Source organism: Austrofundulus limnaeus, unplaced genomic scaffold (genome assembly GCF_001266775.1).
Source record: "Austrofundulus limnaeus strain Quisiro unplaced genomic scaffold, Austrofundulus_limnaeus-1.0 Scaffold152, whole genome shotgun sequence".
NCBI classification, from domain to species: domain Eukaryota; kingdom Metazoa; phylum Chordata; class Actinopteri; order Cyprinodontiformes; family Rivulidae; genus Austrofundulus; species Austrofundulus limnaeus.
This window is the reverse complement of record NW_013952554.1, coordinates 1,069,585-1,091,649: the sequence shown is the minus strand read 5'-3', so window position 1 is coordinate 1,091,649 and position 22,065 is coordinate 1,069,585. Positions and strand designations below refer to the sequence as shown.

Here is a 22,065-nt window from a genome sequence, read left to right as displayed (position 1 = left end):
GATTTTATTTGTTTAAAAAATGATGTTTAAACTGCGGCAGGACAAAGGCAGTGRCTTGCATCGGATTTAGTTTAATTGATATCCAAAAATAAACCCTTCACCAACAAATGCCTGTTTTTTCTGGTTTGAACATTTCAAATGAACTGAGATAAATGGTTTAGCTCCAACGTAAATTACAGGAAGTTTAGTTTCAGCTTCTCATTTGGATCTCAGTGGCGGCTTTTGCTCAAGTGCTAGTTTTTATTTATGAGTCCTTTTGGAAATAAAATTGAACACAACTAACACACTTCCCCTTGGTGCTATTGCTACATTTACATCTGTAATCATAAATCTTCTACTGTTCTCCACATAAATGTGCTGTGCTGCAGTGGGTGTTTCGAACTCTAAGTTACTAAAATTGTTGTGAAACTGTTGCACACAAAAAAAACTTTGAATTTCCATTGCATTAGTACAGAATTACTCAAAAGCAATTGGGCTGCTTTCTTTAAACAGTCCTTATTGACCAAATTCCTTTTTTGAATTAGAAACTCAATTAGGATAACAGTAATCCAATCAACAGCAACAACAAAGCTGGAAATCTAAGAAGCTAAGCAACAAATTACAAGCTCACTGATGAGTTGATTGATTCATCTTCATTAGTAAGAAGTCTGATTGAACTATAGATCAGGATTCAATCATCTTTTTTGCTTGAAGTGCAGCAAAGGTGAAGATTGTTTTTAAACTTAGCTGAATTAGAACCTTGTTTGTTTACACTGGATTAATGAGTCCATTAGTCAGTGATGGGATTCAGCTTTCTGTAATGACTAATAAGAATGAAATGTTTCAGGAAACCCACTGTTCACTAATCACTCAAGCCTTCATCTCAAGTTTGTATTGGTTCAGTTCAGTGGATTGCCACTTATGTAGTGTTGTACCAAACAATTATTTAAATAAATAAATAAATAAATAAAATAATTTAAATAAGGATTCTTAAAGCAGTAAGAAATGTGCTTTGTCATAGCTAGGTGTTGTTGGTGCTTTGAAAATGCATCATTGTCTGAAAGTTTTTGGCTTTTCCAAGCCTGACTGAATCACAATGTAGCATATTGAACCTCAAAGGCATACTTGCTGTTTTTGTTTTACTCTTCAGTTCTAGTCAGCGGTGTGTTAAGCTGTGTAAATTGTGAAATGGGATTTGAAGTGCCCGTAAACAGGATGGGCTGGCACTCTTCTGTTCCCTCGTGAAATCTGCCACGGGRCAATGAGCAGGTCCTGCGTAGAGGAAGAACAGCCCTCGAAGGAAAGTTTGCTCATTGTTATTCTCCGAGCTTTGTTGGATGTACGACATATTTAGCCAACAGTGACAACAGACTGACAAASCCTGTTGACACTCAGAAACCGAGACGAGATGATTGCAGAGCGGGAAGGAACCATGCTTTATTACAAAAATAAGTACCGGCTAACTTGTTGTATCCAGATGGAAATTCTGAATTACTATTTTTATTTTTTTTCTTCTGGAAGTGACTCAGCTGTAGCTTTTTGTTAAACTGCCATTATCCTCGCCTGGTTTCTGTTTTTGTGTTTATTTACAGTATGTTTAATAAGTCAATTCTACCTCAAAATGCCTTCTCATGTTACATCACTTTAGTTTGATTTTCTAATACTTTCATGCGTGTTTTTGGGGTTTATTGTGCTAAACTCACTACTGGAGTTCAAATTACACTGCAATAGTTTTTTTTTCTAGTGTACATTTTTTTTACTTCATGTATTTCATAGATGATGCATCTTAAACTGTAACAAGAACAGTCAGGCATTAAGGTCAGTTTAGTTTGTAGTTAAATCTGCAAAAAATACATTTTACCTCCTTTAGAACAAGGATATTAATGAAATATTTTTTTGCTTATTGGTTTGGACTATAGAGCTTTTTAGCACTGTAACAATCATACATAAAGCTATTAATGACAGCACTTCTGCTATGTAAACTGAATGGGGAAAATGCTACAATTCAAATACAATGTGAGCTCTTTTAACATGTTGAGTCATTTCTACCTGAATATGAAAGGAATGTGTTTAGTGTGACTCAGTAATTTCCTGCTATAGTGAACGGCTAACAGGAACTCCTCTTTGAAACGTGGTTTTTCATTTAAGGTGGTCGACTCTGTCATCTAACATGGGTTTCTGTTGCAGAATATTTATTTTACTCACTTTGAAGCCAGTGTTACTCTCAGTTTCGATGAGTCACACACAGAGATGGTTTATATTCTGACAAAGTCAAGCAAACACTTTGTTCACAGCTTCCAGTAGGTGAAGATGCTCGTCATATCAAACTGGGTCATTTCTGTGGTGGGGGATTACCTTGACTTACTGACTTTGTTCAGTTAAGCGAAACTTTGTTTCTCATGATATCAGACTTTTTTTGTTTGTTTTGTTACTCATTTGTCTTCTTATCTGTCAAAAAACTGAGCTTTATTCTGGTAAACTGTGCACAGTATGGGTTTGGATCAGTTGTTCAGCTGAAATAACTTCAATAACCATGTTAGAAAACACAGTTTAATAAGGTTATTGAACAGTATAAGTACTTTTTGTAGCTCCTTGTGCTATTTTCCTCTTTAAACAATAATTGATAAATAAAAATAATTTCTAACCAAGCAATGTTTGCCTGCTTATGTAGAAGTCTGATAGTTGGTGGAATAATTTTTTTGTTGGAAGCATCTTTCTCCTTCTTTATCTATGATTTACAATTTACATTCATTTTGTTTGATGAACTGGATTTTTAGTGCGATAAATGCTCAAATTTAGATTGTGAAGTGAGAGTCCTGATAAATTGTCACTACAGGGTAGAATTGGGCAAAATTATATCGTGTGCAATTAATCATCAGAAAAGCTTTAATCGATTTAATTTTTTGGCACTTGACAGTTATTACGATTAATGCCACCAGGYAGACTGACTGGAGATTTCCCTGGTTTTACTTGGTCTAAACAATTTAAAAATTGACGTACAGCCTGAAGTCTGTACTTATGACACGGTTTGGAAAAGATTTTTATGGAGAGCAAATCTTTCCTACTAGAGTGATTAATTGGTCACGTGACTAGGACATGCAGGGGATTAATCATCATATTAGTCGTTATCAGCTAAGTACCACCATTAATTGTGATTTTTTTTTTTTTGCCAATATCGCCCAATCCTACTACATGGTTTAATAAATAAACAAAAGTATGTATTTACAGTAGGGTTGGGCATAATCTTATCGTGTGCAATTAATCGTCAGAAAAACATTAATCGATTACTTTTTGGCACTTGACGGTTAATACGATTAATGTCACCAGGCAGACTGACTGGGGATTACTCCGATCAGTCTGCTCGGTGCTCCCCTCCGCTTCAAATATGACGAACATTAAAAATAAAGTTCTGTAATTTATTTATCAATCATCACAATTTAAAATATGATGTATAGCCTGAAATCTGTAATTTTCACACAATTTGGAACAATTTTTTACAAATAGCAAATCATTCCCACTAAATTGGTCATGTGACTACGAAATAAGGGTGTCCAGGAACTCCAGGGGATTAATCGTCAAATTAATCGTTATCGGCTAAATACCACAATTAATCATGATTAATTTTTTTGCCAATATTGCCCAACCCTAGTTTACAGTATTTATTTTTAAATTGTATCATGTTTGCAAGTTTTCCTCCAGCTCCATTTGACCAAGCCTCTCTTTCAAAAGATATCTAAACAAGCTAATGAGGTCAAGTACTTTGTTCCATTGTAAGATACCAAAGATTACGATTATGTTGTGTAATATTTTTCTCTTTAAACATTGGTTGATCATACTGAAGGCAGCTTTTTAAAATACTTTATAAAGTACCGTAAACATACTTTGAAATAGGTGGAKGACAGAAGTCCTGTTAAGGAGTCTTGCCTCGCACAAAGACTGACCACAAAATGTTTCTAAACAGAATTTACTGTCAAATAATGAATTAAAGCTATGTGACTTTGTTTTAGTGCCCAGCGGTTTGTCCCACAATATTTGATTTATGTGTTTTTCCCGCCTCTTGCTGTTGCAGGTGATCCTCAAAGAGTGACAGATGTGTGGCTCTGTGGAAAACCGTTTTCATCTCCAGGTGGAGATTTGAGTTCGTGGCTGCTGAGGTAAGCACACAGGGAGTCAAAGAAACTGTGACGTCATCAGTTCTTATCTCTCACCTGAGGTTAATTTGATTACAACTGTTTATTTTGGGTTTTTTGTACAAAATGATCATTTGGTAAATGTTTGAGAGTCTTTTGGTAGCAGTTCCCATGGTAGCTTACTTATAAGTCAGCCTGCCGTCCCAGTAAGTCTTTGACAGCCTGACAAGCCCGAGGAAATGTATGAGTCAACCTTTTACAAAGAGCCGAGCAAGCTGACTAAATGGAGCCTATCAATTCAGACTAATTTTTTAGAACATGTACTTGCACAAAAAGATTCCTCCAGTTCATACCATCATCCCTTCTGCCCTTCTGACCTTGAAGAAAATTGGTTTTCTTGCTCCTTCTGAGCCTCTTTAGGAACATTTTTCATGCTTATCTGCACCATACTGAGTTTTTGAATCGTTTATGATGGGTTCAGTTTAAACAGCAACCTCTACTGTAAATACTGATCCAAAGTGTCTAAAAGGCTCCAAAMTCTAGGAGGGAATGCAGGGTTAGACATAAGGGACATTTCCAGGTTGTCCACCAAACAACTTATTTACAAATTGCCAAAAGTTTTAGTTGTCCTTTATAAAAAAAAGAAAAAAAAAACTCTAGAATTTTTATTTTATTTTAATGCATATTTTTCTGTATGCAAAGTTTACTATGTACAAATGTACAAATGTTTCCAGTGAGCCAGGTTTCAGCAGCTGCTTGAGTAAAACTCCTCCTCATCCACTTCTTTGTCATCGCGTTAATGATGTTTAATTATAAGAACTAAATCATGCTCCTGCTGCGAGCTGCTCTTTTGAGAATCAGGAGTTCTGTAAGATAACAACAACGCTCTAAACACATTAACGTTTAAATAATGACAAATATATTTAAAAAAATTTGTTCTCCTCAGTGGAAAATACAGTTGTCTGGGAAATCCTGAGTTCATTCACCTCCCATCTGAATCCAGGCTGCGGACACCTGCTGTCAATCAGACAGCACAACCCGCCCTGCTCTGTTCTGATTGGGTAAAACTTGGACTGTGGTTCTCTTGGTGAAAGAATCATCAGTTTAATCCCTAAAGCCTTTCCCCCTTTTCATTTTTACAAATGACAGACATCCCTCACTGTGGAGAACTTGGTTGTCCACCGGACAACCAGGAGGCGGGATGGGGTTGTCCGAACTGAAAATGGGTTGTCTCAGACAACCTAAATGCCCTTATATTGACCCCTGGGAACAGCAGGCAGGCCAAGTTAAATATGTCAATTTAAATTTACATAGGTTTGTCTTTTTGTTGACTTTAAAAGAAAGGTCAAAGTCTTGCTGAAACAGGATACATCTATGGAAGTATATAGTATGAAAATGTGGATTTGCCTTCAAAAGTCACACCATTTTATTTGCAGTATGACTGGCTGGTTATTCATGATTTAATAATTTTTTTCTGTTTTCCAAGTGATGTTCTTCAAGTTGTGTTGAGATTAAAACCCTCACACAAGCTGAATATCTGTAAAAAAAAAAAAAAAGTGTTTCCCCTTTTTACAGCTGGTTATTTTAATCCAAACACTCATATGACATGCCTTATTTGCTTAATTACTCACTTTAGCCCAACAGACACATCCAATAAATGTTTGCACTTCCAAACTTCCTCTTTCTTGTTTTTTTATTTTTTTTTTATTTTTTTTTTTGTCAATTCAACATTCAAATTTTGTGGATAGTTGTGCATCTATTGACACATTTTAATATAGTCTAAAACAGAAGAAATAAATTTCAGTTCTGGTCATTTAACATGAATACAGCTGCTGTTATTTTATTAATACTTTTGTTTCTTGTTGTTTAATTTTCCCTGGTGTTAGCTGTGATCACATCTATTATGATCAACATCTACAAGTATATGAAGGTTTTGTATGTGTTATAAACCTGTTTATAAGATGCACTTTGATACAAAGACATGTTTATGCATGCAGAATCTGCATGCATAAACATGTCTTTTACAGCCACAACCCTAATGTACTATCTGCATTGCAAATTCACGGTTCTGGTTCTGGTTTTTTAATTTTTTATTTTTTTGAGTAATCTGGAGAGCAGTTATAGAATATGTGTGTTGCTCAGGGACACCATCACATATGGGCATGGCAGGGAATTGAATCAGTGACTTTGAAAGCCGGCTGCCTTACACTAGCAAACCATCAGAAAGAGTAACAGTCAGATTTTTAGAAAGACTGGGCTCGATTGCAAGCTTCATTGTGTCCGTCTGCCGTTACATAATGAAACGCTGTGCATCTCTGTGGATGATTCATCGGAACATCACCTTCAGTCTGTATTCAGTCGCTGCGTCCTGTGACTCCTCACTCGGTTCATCAGTCGACACAAACACAGTCACTGGCTGCCTTCTGCTCAGATGTGCCTCTTTCGCAGCGCTCCGTTTTTTCGGGGTGGTTAAAAGTGAGAATAAGCAGTATTTTCCATGAGAACTGGTCTGAGGCTTGTTATTTTTGGGCAGTTTGCTCAATCTAATTTTAGCACCAAGAAGCAGAGGACAGGATAAATAGTGTGTGTGTGCTGCTGCAGCCCAGAATCACATTATGTTTAAAATATTTTCTTTTAGTTTACTGTAGCGCTTTCTATTCCAGAAGCATGAAAATGTGTCTAAAGCAGAAAATATCTGGTTGCATTTGATGTGATTTGAGCTGTCAAGTTAAATCTCCCATGAACCCCAGCGGTTTTTTCCTGTCTTCGTATGTCCGCTGTGACCATTTACGGTGTGGAAGTGACTTGTTATATAACCATGTCACATATCAGGGCGCTCCTAGAACCCAGCTTGTGTTTGTTAAAGTTGCATCTGCAAATTTAAAGCCAGCGATATTATATGTTGTTATTTATTCTGAGTTTATTTAAATATTACAATCACATTTTTTTAAAAGTACAAACTGTTACGCCTCCACAGTGAGCATGCAGTTACAGTGGGGAAAATAAGTATTTAGTCAGTCACCAATTGTGCAAGTTCTCCCACTTAAAAAGATGAGAGAGGCCTGTAATTGACATCATAGGTAGACCTCAACTATGAGAGACAAAGTGTGAAAAAAAATTTGAGAAAATCATTTTGTCTGACTTTTAAAGAATTTTTTTGCAAATAATGGTGGAAAATAGGTATTTGGTCAATAATAAAAGTTCATCTCAATACTTTGTTGTATATCCTTTGTTGGCAATGACAGAGGTCAAACGTTTTCTGTAAGTCTTCACAAGGTTGGCACACACTGTTGCTGGTATGTTGGCCCATTCCTCCATGCAGATCTCCTCTAGAGCAGTGATGTTTTGGGGCTGTCGGCGGGCAACACGGACTTTCAACTCCCTCCAAAGGTTTTCGATGGGGTTGAGATCGGGAGACTGGCTAGGCCACTCCAGGACTTTGAAATGTTTCTTACGAAGCCACTCCTTTGTTGCCCTGGCAGTGTGCTTGGGATCATTGTCATGCTGAAAGACCCAGCCACGTTTCATCTTCATTGCCCTTGCTGATGGAAGGAGGTTTGCACCCAAAATCTCACAATACATGGCCCCATTCATTCTTTCATGTACACGGACCAGTCGTCCTGGTCCCTTTGCAGAGAAACAGCCCCAAAGCATGATGTTGCCACCCCCCATGCTTCACAGTTGGTATGGTGTTCTTTGGATGCAACTCCGCATTCACTTTCCTCCAAACACGACGAGTTGTGTTTTTACCAAATAGTTCTACTTTGGTTTCATCTGACCATATGACATTCTCCCAATACTCTTCTGGAACATCCAAATGCTCTCTAGCAAACTTCAGACGTGCCTGGATATGGACTGGCTTAAGCAGGGGGACACATCAGGCACTGCAAGATCTGAGTCCCTGGCGTCGTAGTGTGTTGCTGATGGTAGCCTTTGTAACATTGGTCCCAGCTTTCTGCAGGTCATTCACTAGATCCCCCCTTGTGGTTCTGGGATTTTTCCTCACCGTTCTTGTGATCATTTTGACCCCACGGGCTGAGATCTTGCGTGGAGCCCCAGATCGAGRGAGATTAGTAGTGGTCTTGTATGTCTTCCATTTTCTGATTATCGCTCCCACAGTAGATTTCTTCACACCAAGCTGCTTGCCTATTGCAGATTCAGTCTTCCCAGCCTGGTGCAGCTCTACAATTCGGTTTCTGGTGTCCTCCGACAGCTCTTTCGTCTTCACCATAGTGGAGTTTGGAGTGTGACTGTTTGAGGTTGTGGGCAGGTGTCTTTTATACTGTTAACGACTTCAAACAGGTGCCATTAATACAGGTAATGAGTGGGGGAAAGAGGAGCCTCTTAAAAAAGAAGTTACAGGTCTGTGACAGCCAGAAATCTTGCTTGTTTGAAGGTGACCAAATACTTATTTTCCACCATTATTTGCAAAAAAATTCTTTAAAAGTCAGACAAAAAGATTTTCTCAAATTTTTTTTCACATTTTGTCTCTCATAGTTGAGGTCTACCTATGATGTCAATTACAGGCCTCTCTCATCTTTTTAAGTGGGAGAACTTGCACAATTGGTGACTGACTAAATACTTATTTTCCCCACTGTATCTTTATTCATTCTTTGTTTCATATACAGTGGCAGTTTTATTATAATCGCTGAGCAATCTGAATAATTTTCCACCGTTGTGTTCATGGGCAGTGAGATTATTCAGCATTGACACGATTGTGTTTGTGCACAATGTGTCTCCTTTGTCACCGGCCTGTGAATGTGTTTCCTCAGTAGACTTTTTATTCATTTTCAATTGAATTGTCGTGCTTTGTCCTCGATCGGCGCTGACATAATTTAAAACAATAAATTGGGGCTTTAGCTGCATGGTAACTAACCTGGTATCTTACTCAGAAGCGTGATAATGAATTCCTCAGACAAAAGGTTCACATTCCCTTTTTTTTCTGTCACTTTTTCTTCAACGTTTCCTGTTCTGCTCACCAGGCATCCAACAGGAGGTCTCTGAGGAAGATGCTGGGTTCAGAGCGCGGTGTTGTGGAAGAATGGCTCTCCGAATTCAAGGTAAAGACGCCCCTCTTACCTCTATTCAAATGTCATGAAATAAACTCTGCAAGTAGTCTTTCCAGAAAAACACAAAGGTGTAATATCTTTAAACTGAGTGTAAAGATGTTTCAGCTTTAACTCTAATTTAATACTTTAACACCTCCAGCCTGGTTAAATGTAAAATATTCTTTGTTACATCTACTCTCATCAGTGCAATGTGTCTGCATTACACAAAATGTAAATCTCACAATTATGTGCACTTTATTGAATTTGTTTTCAAGAGTTGTGTAGAATATGTCTAGCAAACATTGAAGCTTTTGTAGCTCTGTTCTGTGCAGGAGTCTTTGATTTTGGAGAAATTGTTCATGTTTATGTGAAAACATGCATGAGTCAGTGTCTCATGCATTTGTTACTGATGACAAATACACTCAGGAAAATAATGACAAATTGTTTCCTGTGGTGACTTTTAATGTTGTTGGTTTTTTTCACCACTTTGCTCTTCTCTTTGAAATGTATTCAAGAAGCATTGTGAGAATTTTTAACCTTTAACCTTTTTAAGTCTCAACCTAAAGGCTTCTTTTATATATTATAAAACAGTATTTATGTTGTCTTTTACAGCATGCAGCTAGTGTGACAGACTGAAATCTTGTTTGTATTTTTGCAATATAAAAGAATAAAACCTGTCAAAAGCTTAATACTGCTTAKTGAAATATCGCTGCCTTTGGGTCAAAATGACCTGAGGACTCTCAGGTCAWTWTGACCCAAGGGCAGCAGGAAGGTAAACTCTTCAGCAAAACACCAGTCAAGAGTGAAGATGAAAAACCTGTTGAACAGCATGAAAAGACCCACATGCAAACATACAGGCCAAATACATACCTTTTTAAATGGAACATTACTAACATTTAATAYGTTTTAAAGGTTAAAGTAGCTGAAATCTTAAAAATAAAAAAAAAACTTACTGTTTTTTTCTGCCAACTGCTTCCTTGAGTCAGGAAATCTCCTTGAAAACTGGAATGGGGTCATGGAGTTGCAATAGACAGAGGAGAAAAGGACAACATTAAAAAACTAGGAAAAAAAAGCCATTTAAGGACAGAACGCAGCAGGTCCTGTCTGCACCAAAGTGCCATGCTGGGAGGCCGTCTCTGCAGACAGCACTCAGTCTTTACTGTTTGAAGTTTGCCACCCCGGGATATTTTGTCATCATTCTGTTCACTTGAGTGATTTTTAAAGAAGCTTTTTTTTCCTGAACGCTGGGTTTTTATGTCTGCATTCACTTGTCTTTTAACAACCTTACTGACTTTGCCTCTTAGTGAAGATACCAAGTTTTTGTTTGTCTGTTGCAGCCATCTTGAATGTTAACAGTTGCAGAGATTAATTTGAGAGTTTCATTAAAATCTCTAGTTGTAATTGAAATATTTTTCTTGGACACCTGCTCTCACACAGACAGGAACATTATTACTTGTTAGCCCTTGGCAGTGGGGTGTAATTAACCACTGGCTTTAATTGTCTTGAATATAGTTGTGTAGARGTCTAAAATGCCTCAGCTCAGCTCTTCTGTTTCTTTCTGTTCCAGTCCTTACCAGAAACCCACATTCCCAGCTACGCCGGCAGCCTTCAACTAAAAAAGTCCCTGGTTCCAGCGCTCTACAGAGTCATCCAGGACCCCGGCAATGAGGTGAAACTCAGTTTGTGACTCATAATGATATCTGGCTTTGAGCAGGAGACTGACACACATCTGTGAYTGCAGGACACATGAAAACACAGGCATGTGATGTTTTGTGTGACAGTATGATGAAAGTGCTCAGTGGCAGCAGCCACATCACTTGTGAGATGGTACACAATGTTCTCAGTGTACCGTACACATAGGCTACATTTATATTCAGGTACATAACACACTGAGCCATGAGAAACAAACTAAAACATCTGCTGCCCACACCAGATAAGCTGCAGCCTCACATGCTGAAACACAAATGTGTCCAAATTCTGTTGCATCATTATTAAAGGACATGATACATTTTGTTTTTAGCGTAGGTCTGAGTCACASAGTGAGGCTGGATTTTTCTTTAATGATGCAGTCAGCGCGTGCTGTTCTCTCTGCCACCACTTTCCCTCCTATTTCATGGTCAAATTTAGGAGTCAAGCTTCCAGGGATCTAAATCCCATTAGAGCTGTCAGTCTCCCTGCGCAGTGTTGTTAATGATGAAACACCCGATCGATTCCGTGTGTGGCGTGGTGCGTGTGAATGTTTGTGAGGCAGAGAGGGACGCAGGACTTTCAAAGAGGTTTTTGCTGATGCAGTAAGAGGCAACACAATCGCCAAGTTTATTAATGAGTTGCTGCTCATTTCCCCTGTCGGCCACAGTACGACACACACACAGGTACACGCACACAGCAGTGCTGCGTGGGCACTCATTGACCTGGATAGTGTAAACACAACGGCTCAGCAGGCTCCCCTGAGAGTACATCTGCCCGGGCACTCATTGTAGAAAATCCCTCCCCTCCCAGATACTACCCACTATTGACTGGGAACAAAAGATTCCCTCTCATCTGTCCATCTTATTGCATTGTGGTCAAGATCACATTTATTGATGTTCTAATAGAAGAGCTATTAAAAAACCCGCTCAGAGTATATCTGCTTCAAAATGCCTGTTGAAGAGAAAACTCAAGTTTCCTCCTCCTTCCTCATCACAGCCTTTTTTGTTCTTGTTTCACAGCCGTGTTTCTTTCTTAAAATAAGACCACAAAAGTTACTTTAATTTTTATTTCTTAGKACATTTTTTATGCATTAAAAAGAAAACTTGCTAGATGTGTGTGTAAATATCAAGATTGAGGCCTTATTTCTTATTTTTAAGATAAGATRTGTGTTCATTCTTTGCGGCCCTCAGCTTGCTCCAGGAACCAGATCACAGATGGGTGTGAGGGAGGGAAAGGTGGGGTGCAGACCCTCACTCAGCGTAAACACTAGGAAGAATTCAGTCCACAGCTCTCAAGGCCATGTAAGGAAGAGCCAAATCTGTAATCAGTTATTTGGGAACAGAAGAAATGTTTTTGGTCAGGCAGACAATAAYGATTTTCCATCAGCCTTAATGTCCGCTGGTACAACCCAATGTGGCGAATMCAATCAGACAAATAATGTGGACAGTTTCGCCGAGCCGAGCTATCAGCTTTCTCCAAGATCAATTCCATCTGGCCAACAAAGTCCAGGGACCACAGCCGGCCCGCGACCCTCAGCAGAACCGTTTGCAGACAGAGTCCAGCTCGCTCAAGGCAAAAGTCTGAGTGCTGATAGAACGGCAATCCTTCATATTGGTCAGGCAGCCAGGAGATGAACAGCCACCGACACGGTTTGTAGAACACCAGGAGACCACCAAGCCAATCTGTAGAATCCAGCGATCAGAATCCAAATATATCCAGAACAGAGGTCCCACCTTTGACATGTCCTCCCATGGAAGAAAAAACTTTGTTCCAAAACTTTATTGAGACCAGCTAACCAAATCCATAAAAATAAAAGAGGAGGCTCTGAGCAGTGAAGCAGGGAAGATAAGGTAGGGCAGGAGAGAAGGAAAAAGCATCACTCCTCYGAGAGCAGGGTCAAAAAAGACTGGTTGTCCCAAAACCAAAGAGGAGGCTGGGAGGTGATTGAACATAGGCATTTAAGTGTTTTATAAATAAAGTTTTCTTTTTCTTGTATTTTTTTCTTGGTTATAATTGTCGGTTCGTATTGCCCTCTTATGGTTTAAAACTGAACGTAAAGAAATGTAATGTATTCCCACCTGTTTTCCAGCTGCTCGAGCCTGTGTGCCACCAACTGTTTGAACTTTACCGTAGCTCCGAAGACCGTCTGCGACGTTTYACCCTGCAGTTCCTGCCCGAACTCATGTGGGTTTATCTTCGCCTCACTGCCAGCAGGGACCGTCAGAGCAACGGCTGCATCGAGGCCCTCCTCCTGGGCATCTACAACCTGGTGGGTGTCAGTCCTTWCAAGTAGTGTGCAAAGAAAACTCTAAAATGAATTGAAGTTCTTTGTTGCGGATGCTTTCAGTGGTGAAGCCCTGAGGATTTTAGCTTAACACAGATCTTTTGTAGCTGTGGTTTGTTTTCAGTTTTGGATTTAGGATTTACAAACCCAATTCCAATGAAGTTGGAACGTTGKAATAAACAGAAATAAAAGCAGAATACAATAATTTGCAAATCCTTTTCAACCAATATTCAACTGAATACATTACAAGGACTAGATATTTAATATTCAGATTTTTTATGGCTGCAACATGTTTCAAAAAGTTTCAACAAGACTGGGAAAGTTGAGCTCAAAAATCACCTGTTTGGAACGTTCAACAGGTGAACAGGTTAATTAGAAACAGGTGAGTGTCATGATTGGGTATGAAGGGAGCATCCCAAAAAGCTCAGTCATTCACAAGCAAAGATGGCGTGAGGTTCACCACTTTGTTAAACAACTGCGTGAGCGAATAGACCAACAGTTTACGAACAACATTTCTCAATGTGTGATTGCAAAAAATGAGGCATTTTATCATCTACAGTCCAGAATATCATCAGAAGACACAGAGAATCTGGACAAATCCCTGCAAGTAAGCAACAGTTTGTCACAACTTGTACAAGTGCAAGTTAAAACTGTACCATACAAAGCCAAAACCATAAATCAACAACACCAAAAACACAGCAGGCTTCTCTGGGCTCATCTGAGATGGACTGACACAAAGTAGGAAAGGTCGTGAAGTCTGACTTTTTAAATTGTTGCAGGCATCAAATTCAAAATGTGTGAATATTTACAAAAAAAACAAAGTTTATTCATTTGAACGTTAAATATCTTGTCTTTATAGTGTATTCAACTGAATATAGGTTAAATTGCATTAAGTTTTTATTTGTTTTACACAACATCTCAACTTCATTGGAACTGGGGTTGCGTATGAAAAGTGCTGTTTTTTTTAAATTCAGCTCTTATTTTATGAGAGTCGTATTGCTCTTGTAAAGGCTGCATATTTACTGTTTCTGTCTTTCCACATGAGATTGGTATCAGACTGTTAAGTATCCAACAGAATAGCCTTCGTACTAGCATGCACATTTGCACATAAAAGTTTCATTTCTCAACAACTGCGTGGAAGGAAGTTGCCCAAATGTAATCACTGCTGYATAATCCAACACAAAACCAGCTGCCGGCGTCAGCAGTTTTTGAAAAGATTCAATCAGACCTCAAGTTGTTGGGATATGATTGAGAGGGAAGTGACTGCTGCTGCAGAAAGGAAAGGGAATTTTCTCTTTTGTCTTTGAATGAATCCATTTGCACACTGAAGGCAGGATATCTGTAATGAGATCATCTGTCTGTGTTGACAGAAATGTGCACACTTTGCAATTTAGCAGATTAGGTAAGGAATTTTTTACAATTGTCTAGACAAGTAATGTCATTTACATCATTGCTGAAACCTTTGTAAAAACCATGTATAGGTATTTATACGGCCAGTATATATAGTCATTAGTTACCTACTGGAAGCTGGGAAGTGGAGAGGTTTTATGTTGGTACCCTTCCAAGGTGACCTGCAGGGTGAAAGCACCAGTTAATGGATCGTCTGGAGGTAGATTGCATCACCAGGAAACGGCCTTGAGAAATGTGCAAAGAGCAAGAGATACCAAAAGAAGGAGCTCCATGTCAGCGGGCACAGCTAAGGGCTTATTCATGAATAATTTATTCCTCTGTGTCCACACCACCCCCCCCCCCCCCCMCMCACACACACACACGCACAAATTCTCCCCTTTGACGGCTGAGTCCTGATAAACAGATCTGCTCTCAGTAGTTCTGTCTGATATTCAGACTGAACCCACAGTGAAGGATACTGGGAGACACTGAGGTGATAATACCTGTTTAATACTTTATTCCAGAACCTAAGTGGTGAAAGGATGGACAGTTAAAATGTTAAGGTCAATGTGACCGGAAAGGGACAAAGCGTTAAAACCTAAATGATAATCACTTTATTTTTTTAACGTACCTCATTGTCACATGTGACTGAGCATGGGATCATTTTTCAGAATAAAGTTTTTGTTAAACAAAATGTTCAGTTATGCATTTCTGTGGGGGAAAATGATTTATTCTCACATGGTTAATTTTAGAAATGGGATTATTTACAGAGATGCATTAAGCCTTGTAATACGTGTCACGATGTGGAAGAAGTGAGTGGACAGCAACGTTACATTAAGCAGCAGACTGATTGCACACCTGTTCAGCATCAGGAGCCTAGACACATGTCTGCATTAATACATAAATCAAATCGTTACTCGTCTGTTATGTAATGACTGTTGACTTTCTTTCGTTGTTTTTTTAGCTTTCTGTTTCCTCATCAGTCTTTTTCAATTTGCAGGAAATAGTAGACAAAGATGGCAACAGCAAGCTTCTCTCCTTCACAATCCCCTCCCTGTCAAAACCATCAATGTATCATGAGGTAAGACTCCTACCTGCTTGTTGCAAAAATACTTTTTACTTTCTACAGTTTTTTTTCTTATGACTTTATTTATTGTGGTGGTTGATTTGAAAGATGGCACCTTATTGTTGTCCCAATAATAACCTCAATGCYTCCCTCAATTTCAGTGCAGCACCTCCTAATAGATTATTTTTAAACATTTTAATTAAGAACAAACATAAATGAATACATATGCATGCATGGGTTTCTTTCAAATTAAAATGAGGACACTTAGACTTTCATTGATCTCACTTTCAGTCCCTTTGGCTCTTTGTGAGTCACAGTTTCCATCACGCTGGGTTTGTTCTCGCTTGCTCAACTGACCTGCTGTAATTCATCACCACAGTTTAAAAGAAAATGTTGACCCGAGATCCTTCTGGGCTATAGGCCAGGTTTTCTGTCCTGTCTTTGTCACCCAGTGAATATTTACATCAAGTATGCTTATTTGTGTTTGTGTGTCACCAAAGGTGATTTTTGCAGTAAAAACAATCTTCAGAAGCTCTCCCCTTTGTGCTAAATGAAAGGAGAAAACATGGGAACAGGTGGAAAGAGATTTTCTTAGAACGTCAGTATTATTGTATGTGACCCATTGCATCTAATCTGGGATTAAGTCAAATTCGGTCAAACTAAACTAGGCACATTTTCAAATTCTTGGCWTTTTAATCTACATTTTGAGACTATACTATTATAACTGGTTCCAGATATTGCCTTGCCAGTTGGGAAGACCACTCAAAATTTGCACTGGATCCTATTKTTAGATTGTTCTAATTAGGATTTATTGACGTAATTTGAAAGAGGAAACCTCAAACCATATTTGGGTAGCTGGTATTGAAAATCACTTCACTAGCATGCAGGGAGAGTAGTGAAAGTTTAMGGCTTTTTTGCACAAAGTCATTTAGTTGTTGGTACTGCTCAGGAAATAGCTTTAAAACACTCTTTAYGATTTATATTGTGGACATTTCCTTTAATGAAATGAGGGATGTTGATTGATATTATTTTGACTAAATCCAATTATTGCAAATGTTTCAACCAATGCACCATTACTGCCTATATCTACACCTTGGGACTCAACGGGATGTGACCTGTCACATATATCCAAATGCTTTCTGTTTTTTCATTTGTCTGCCTCTCCTTGTTTGTCTTGTACAAAATCACAGAAGAAAAGTTAGACCTCTGCTCTGAATACCAGCAGTTTAAAGTGACCCGTGAYACAATCTCATTTGCATACATTTTTATTGTGCCTTTGTTCTATTRTCCTTTAACTCCCTAAAGGATAAGATCTGAGACTACTCTTACTTCATCAAGCTGAGTTTTGCCTCTGGGTTGACAGATTATAGGGCAGTGCCTACTTGTGGCAAGAAAAACACAATACATTTAAAAAGCTTTAAAKGGGACGTATCATGTAAAATCCACTTTTTTAGCTGTTAAATGCATTTTGTTGTGTATCTGGAGTCTCTAGGTGTGCAGAAAAGTTTAATTTAGTCTCTCCCAGTGCTGCAGAGAAATCTATATATTCTTTTTAGATCATATTTTTCAACCTGTTCAGTTTTCCCTGTTTTTTATGACGTTTTCTGAACTATTAAATCAAATTATTTGCAAATGAACTGCTTAAAAACTACAATTTTTCATCTTCCTTCTCTCACTTTGAGTCAAACTCTCGTTGGATGAGTTTTTGTAACATGTGCAGTCAGTTTATCTTAATAGTGGTGATAATAGTGAGAAGGTGGTTTGTAACCATTTCATTTATAAAAGTGTTTTGTGTGTAGCCTTCTGGCCTGGGGTCCATAGCTCTGACAGAAGGAGCTCTCTGCCAACACGACCTGATCCGAGTGGTTTACAGCGGCCTCCACCCTCAGAGAGAAACCTTCACTGCACAGAACAGGTACCACTAATAAATCTCACAMCTATAACTTTTTTGACATGGAGAGAATTATAATTATTAGCTTAAATTTTTTTGCATGTTTAGAAATTCTGTTTTAGCTTAAAGTTAAATAAATTATGAAATCTAGTAATATAAAATCAGCAAAAGAAATGTAAAGTTTTAGGGATAAAGTTAGATTTTTTTTGCTTTTTTAAACTTAAAGCCTATAAATTATTATTCTCATTGATATGTATGCTTCATTTCACTCTTCATCAAATATTTTTCCATAAAAAAGCCCCTTTTAAGATGATCAGATCGTAACCCTTCATGCTTAATCAGCCTCCTGTGGCTTGGACTCAGTAGGTCTGAGAGCTTTTTTGGCTCTTGTGCTCACTCTGCTGCTGCAGATGAATAATATTCTCAGCCTAGTAGTAAAGTGTGCCAGTAATCCTGCCCAAAATGGGTTTTTTGCTGGAMTCAAATGAGCAAAAATGCATATGTGTTTATTTGCRGTGACATAAATCTGGGTTATCTGATCTGATCGTGTGAGATCTGCACACATAAAACTCTGGRTCACAAGCGGTGTGGCGATGAACAATAAACTTGATAAACATATTGACTATATCTCAGCAACGCTCCACATCAAAGCTTATTTGGAAAGCCATTTGTGTGAGTGTTTTTTATGAGAAGAAGATCTAAAGCTCCTGAGAGAGGAGGTAAATGGTTTGACTGAATGAGAGCATGCAGTCGTTTAAGGCCTCGTACACCAGCTCCATTTCAATTTGCTTTCATCGAAGTGCATCCACAGGCTCTTCAAAAAGCATTTGGAAAAATGTAATGCGCACAATGTTCCCAAACAAAATAATCTCACAATCGAAATGTTGATTGTTTCGGTTTAATTTTAACAGTTTACAGAGGAGAACGTAACAGATGTGGTGCAGATGTGTTTCATCATTCATGATGTTGGAGAACTTCGGTTGCAGTTTTATGTTTACATTTATGAAAATACAATAAAAACAACTGGTATATTGCTTTGAATTTACTCTACTCAGTTAAGTGGAACCAGGTAACATAACATGGTTAAGTAAATCCAACATTTCATTTTTTACAGTGTACTTAACCTTTGGAATCAAGTTAATTGATTGCAAACACAGGAAATCTTTTGTTTTAATATATAAAGTCATGCATCTGCAAAACGCACACCGGCTGACAATTAAACCCTCTCAGGGAAGCAGTTTGCTTAGCGTGCGATAAAACAGCTCATAGGTACGAAGGATTGATCCTCACTTTGAGACGGTTTTGATGTCCTTTTCAAAGATGTTTTATTGGTTTGAATGATTACTTTAGAGGGAAATGACAATAATTTGTCTGACTCTTGTTTCAGGTTTGAAGTGTTGTGTTTCCTCATGCTCTGCTACAACTCCGCTGTGGTCTACATGCCACTTTCTTCCTACCAGTCAGTCTGCAGGATGAGCTCCCGGTGAGAATAACACCTAGAACGCATGGTTTTGTTGTTTCTGCACCCAATTAGAGACAATCTGTTTGTCTTCTCTTGTTTTTACCTATTTGTGTGAAGTCTCCTCCTCTCCCCTGTAGCCACACTTACCTCAATGCCTGACAGTCCTTGTGGCGGGGGGATTGGATTTGTAYAATTTAATTTGCGCTCGGCTAATCGGCTCACGCTGTTGGCTAGATGCAAAGCAAACCTCGGGGTACCTATCCCAGTCCGTCCAGCTTGGAAACACAGAGATGCCCTTAAGGATGTGTGATTCACAGAGTGATGATCTGCAGTGGAGCGGTTGCTCGGTCGTCGTTTCGCATCGTGCAGACGGTTCAGGATATGAATCCTGCCTCCTGTGAGTGAGCAGACAGCGCCTGAAGCAAGCTCAGTCCAGACAGATGGCAAGCTGTGACTGTGAAGATTTTCAGAGCACAATACACTCTCCCTTTGTGTTTTTACAGTGGACGGTTTGTCGTCAAACCCTCACCTAACCTAACAGCATAAAGTGGTTCAAACTGCTTTTTTTTTCTTTGTGTTTAAGCTCCCTGTCGATGTTTGTCACTGCAGGCCGTTAGATATGAAGGAACATTATTAAAAGGGTAAAGATCTCTGACTCATCTTCTTTCCCCTCCTCAGAGTGTGTGTGTGTGGCTTCCCTCGACAACAGCAGAAGCTTTGGAGAGAACCGTGCAACCGTGTGCTGCTGGACCCYGAGTTCATGGTGCAGATGCTAACAGCTGTTTATCATGCTATGTACGTATTCTTTAACCTGAATCAGAATACCATTTACTGATGCATGGAGTTTGACGTGGTGTTGTTGAGGTACAGAGCATACAGTGTAAACAAGGAATAAAAATCTAAAGTACAAAGGTTTAAAAAAGAAAATGTAAGAAATGAAGCATATTGAAATAGAATGTCAAGATAAATAAGTACAAGACTATTAACTTCATAAGCTTAATGGAAACTAGCTATGAATTAGAGCTACAGACAAGCAACAAAAAAAAAACAGCAAGTAAACATTCTTGCAGATGAAAACATTTTATAAAAATTAGAGACTTTTTGCCGATATTGTTCAACACTTAATTTCCGAAACCAAAATTAAGAYGACATCACATATCTCCTGTTGGGGACATTATGCCTGCTTTTTGATACCCCACTGGATGCATTCTATAGGTAAATATCGTACTAAATAAAAACCATTGAACTGAAGTTAGGGAAAAAAGTGTTTGTATTTATTTTTAACATTTTGTCTCAAACAACAGTGCTCTCCCTGAGATAGTCCAGTTTGATGATGTCATCAATTGTGCACCGGTKAACATTTCTGGACCACAAGCATTTATTAACACATTTTGGTCAAATCCAGGCGTTAATTATCGGGCTTTTGTTATCAGAATATAAACCGATATGTAGAGATTTTACATTTTTATGCTAATATCGGACCGATAATATCTGTAGGCCAATATTATCGGACATCCCTAATGAAAATTAGCATAATTTTAGTGCGTACATGACAGTCCATTCATTAAAGTAATGTGAAGTGTAATGGGGTTTGAATCAGTGTCCCTGGACTTGTTAATGAGTCCAAACATTTTTTTAATTTATCTATAAGTTGTGAACATTACAGATCTTTCTTAGTCTGATGCATCTAAATAGTTTTCCAGTTTTGCATAAAGTACAGGAGATTTTATGTACCTGCTGCAGTTTTCATTTCATTTAATTAAATTTTCACTCATGAGATTTTACAAATGAGCATTAAAAAAATCTAACAAAGAGAGGAAAAAAAGTAATTTTATAAGTCAAGAATTACATAAAGTTGTCCACACTTTCATAACCACTCAATGAAGCAAGACTAAAAAGAGCAGTGATTGATTTTATTTCAGTGTGAAAATCTCCTCGTGGTGTATGCGTATCAGTCTGCCAAGGTTTGAAGCCTCCCACAGCGCAGACAGATTACATCTGCAGTTTGAGGGAGCCGGTGAGCTCACCTCTTTTTAAGAACAGTTGTTGCAAAGCTGATTATAACTCCTCAATGACAGGTGATGGTGAGAAACTGATCTGGACTCACCTGATGGAGATGTAAAAGGAAGGCTGGGGGGAGAATGAGTTTATGTTCATGTAACCCTACATGAAGACAGAATCAAAGGTGGGCAGGGATATCAGAACATCAAGATTAAAATAAAACAGCACGCCTCTTTTTCCTCTTATGTTTAGTCTGTGTTTTTCAGTCCTGATGGAATCGGAATGTTTCTACCTGCCTCATCATGCTGTTTGTTTGATCTCAAACCTAAAAGGAGTCCGATTGTTGGATTTAAAGAACTGGATCAAACAGTTCAGTCGCCTTGTCTGATCTGTTTTTGTGTACTTTTTTAGCATGAGTTTATTTTGAACTAGATAACGCTTCAATTTCAGTTTGTTGATGTGTTCCCTCCTTTCTCGTGACAAAACCAAAGATATCCAGTGATTTATGCAGACGAGTCTAAGCAATTTATCAGAGTCTAAACAGGCAAGTGTGCGTGCTATTTCCCAACAAATACTACTTTATTATTCCAGTGATTCCTCTTTTTTATCTGCTTTACTTTGGTTCCACATAGTTGCTTAATTAAAATCAGGCTGGTTTTAAAGTTGATCTGCACATTTACTCTACTCAAGGTCAGAAAAGCATTTGTGATTTTTCCAGTGAGTTTATTTATAGTTTGTAGAAGAAGACGCTTCACTCTGTTTTCTAGTAATCAGTAGTGTTGCAGCGTAATTACCCCATGTGTTTGTGTAACCCCAGCACCACCACCCTTTACTTATTGCAGCCGCAGGCTTCTTTAAGCTGCTAAAAATAGCTCATGGGATGTGAGTCAGACTACAAAGGGAACTTGTGAGAGTCTGCGGTTTACTCAAATAAGCTGGAAGCATGTTGTTTAATGTTGGTTTGTTTGTGTTTTGAATTGTAGATACAATGGAGAGTGGGAGATGGGGCGAGAAGCTCTGGAGGACATTGTGTACAGAGCCCAGCTGGAGCTTTACTCCCAGCCCCTCCTGGTAAGACCTGTGTGTGTGTGTGTGTGTGTGTGTGTGTGTGTGTGTGTGTGTGTGT

The 22,065-nt window shown here is 38.5% G+C and overlaps 1 protein-coding gene across 2 annotated transcripts in view; it reads left to right on the top strand.

Moving 5' to 3' along the window:
* The window catches only part of LOC106523340 (protein FAM126B), a 41,306-nt gene that overhangs the window by 9,152 nt on the left and 10,089 nt on the right, over nt 1-22,065 (top strand). For both annotated transcript variants that reach the window (XM_014016732.1, XM_014016731.1), the window contains exons 2-10: nt 4,049-4,133; nt 9,092-9,169; nt 10,725-10,826; nt 12,936-13,115; nt 15,520-15,600; nt 17,385-17,500; nt 18,864-18,959; nt 19,617-19,733; nt 21,923-22,010. In XM_014016732.1, coding sequence (XP_013872186.1) covers nt 9,119-9,169; nt 10,725-10,826; nt 12,936-13,115; nt 15,520-15,600; nt 17,385-17,500; nt 18,864-18,959; nt 19,617-19,733; nt 21,923-22,010 — 831 coding nt within the window. In that variant the 5' untranslated portion in view covers nt 4,049-4,133; nt 9,092-9,118. The remainder of the gene's footprint in view (nt 1-4,048; nt 4,134-9,091; nt 9,170-10,724; nt 10,827-12,935; nt 13,116-15,519; nt 15,601-17,384; nt 17,501-18,863; nt 18,960-19,616; nt 19,734-21,922; nt 22,011-22,065) is intronic.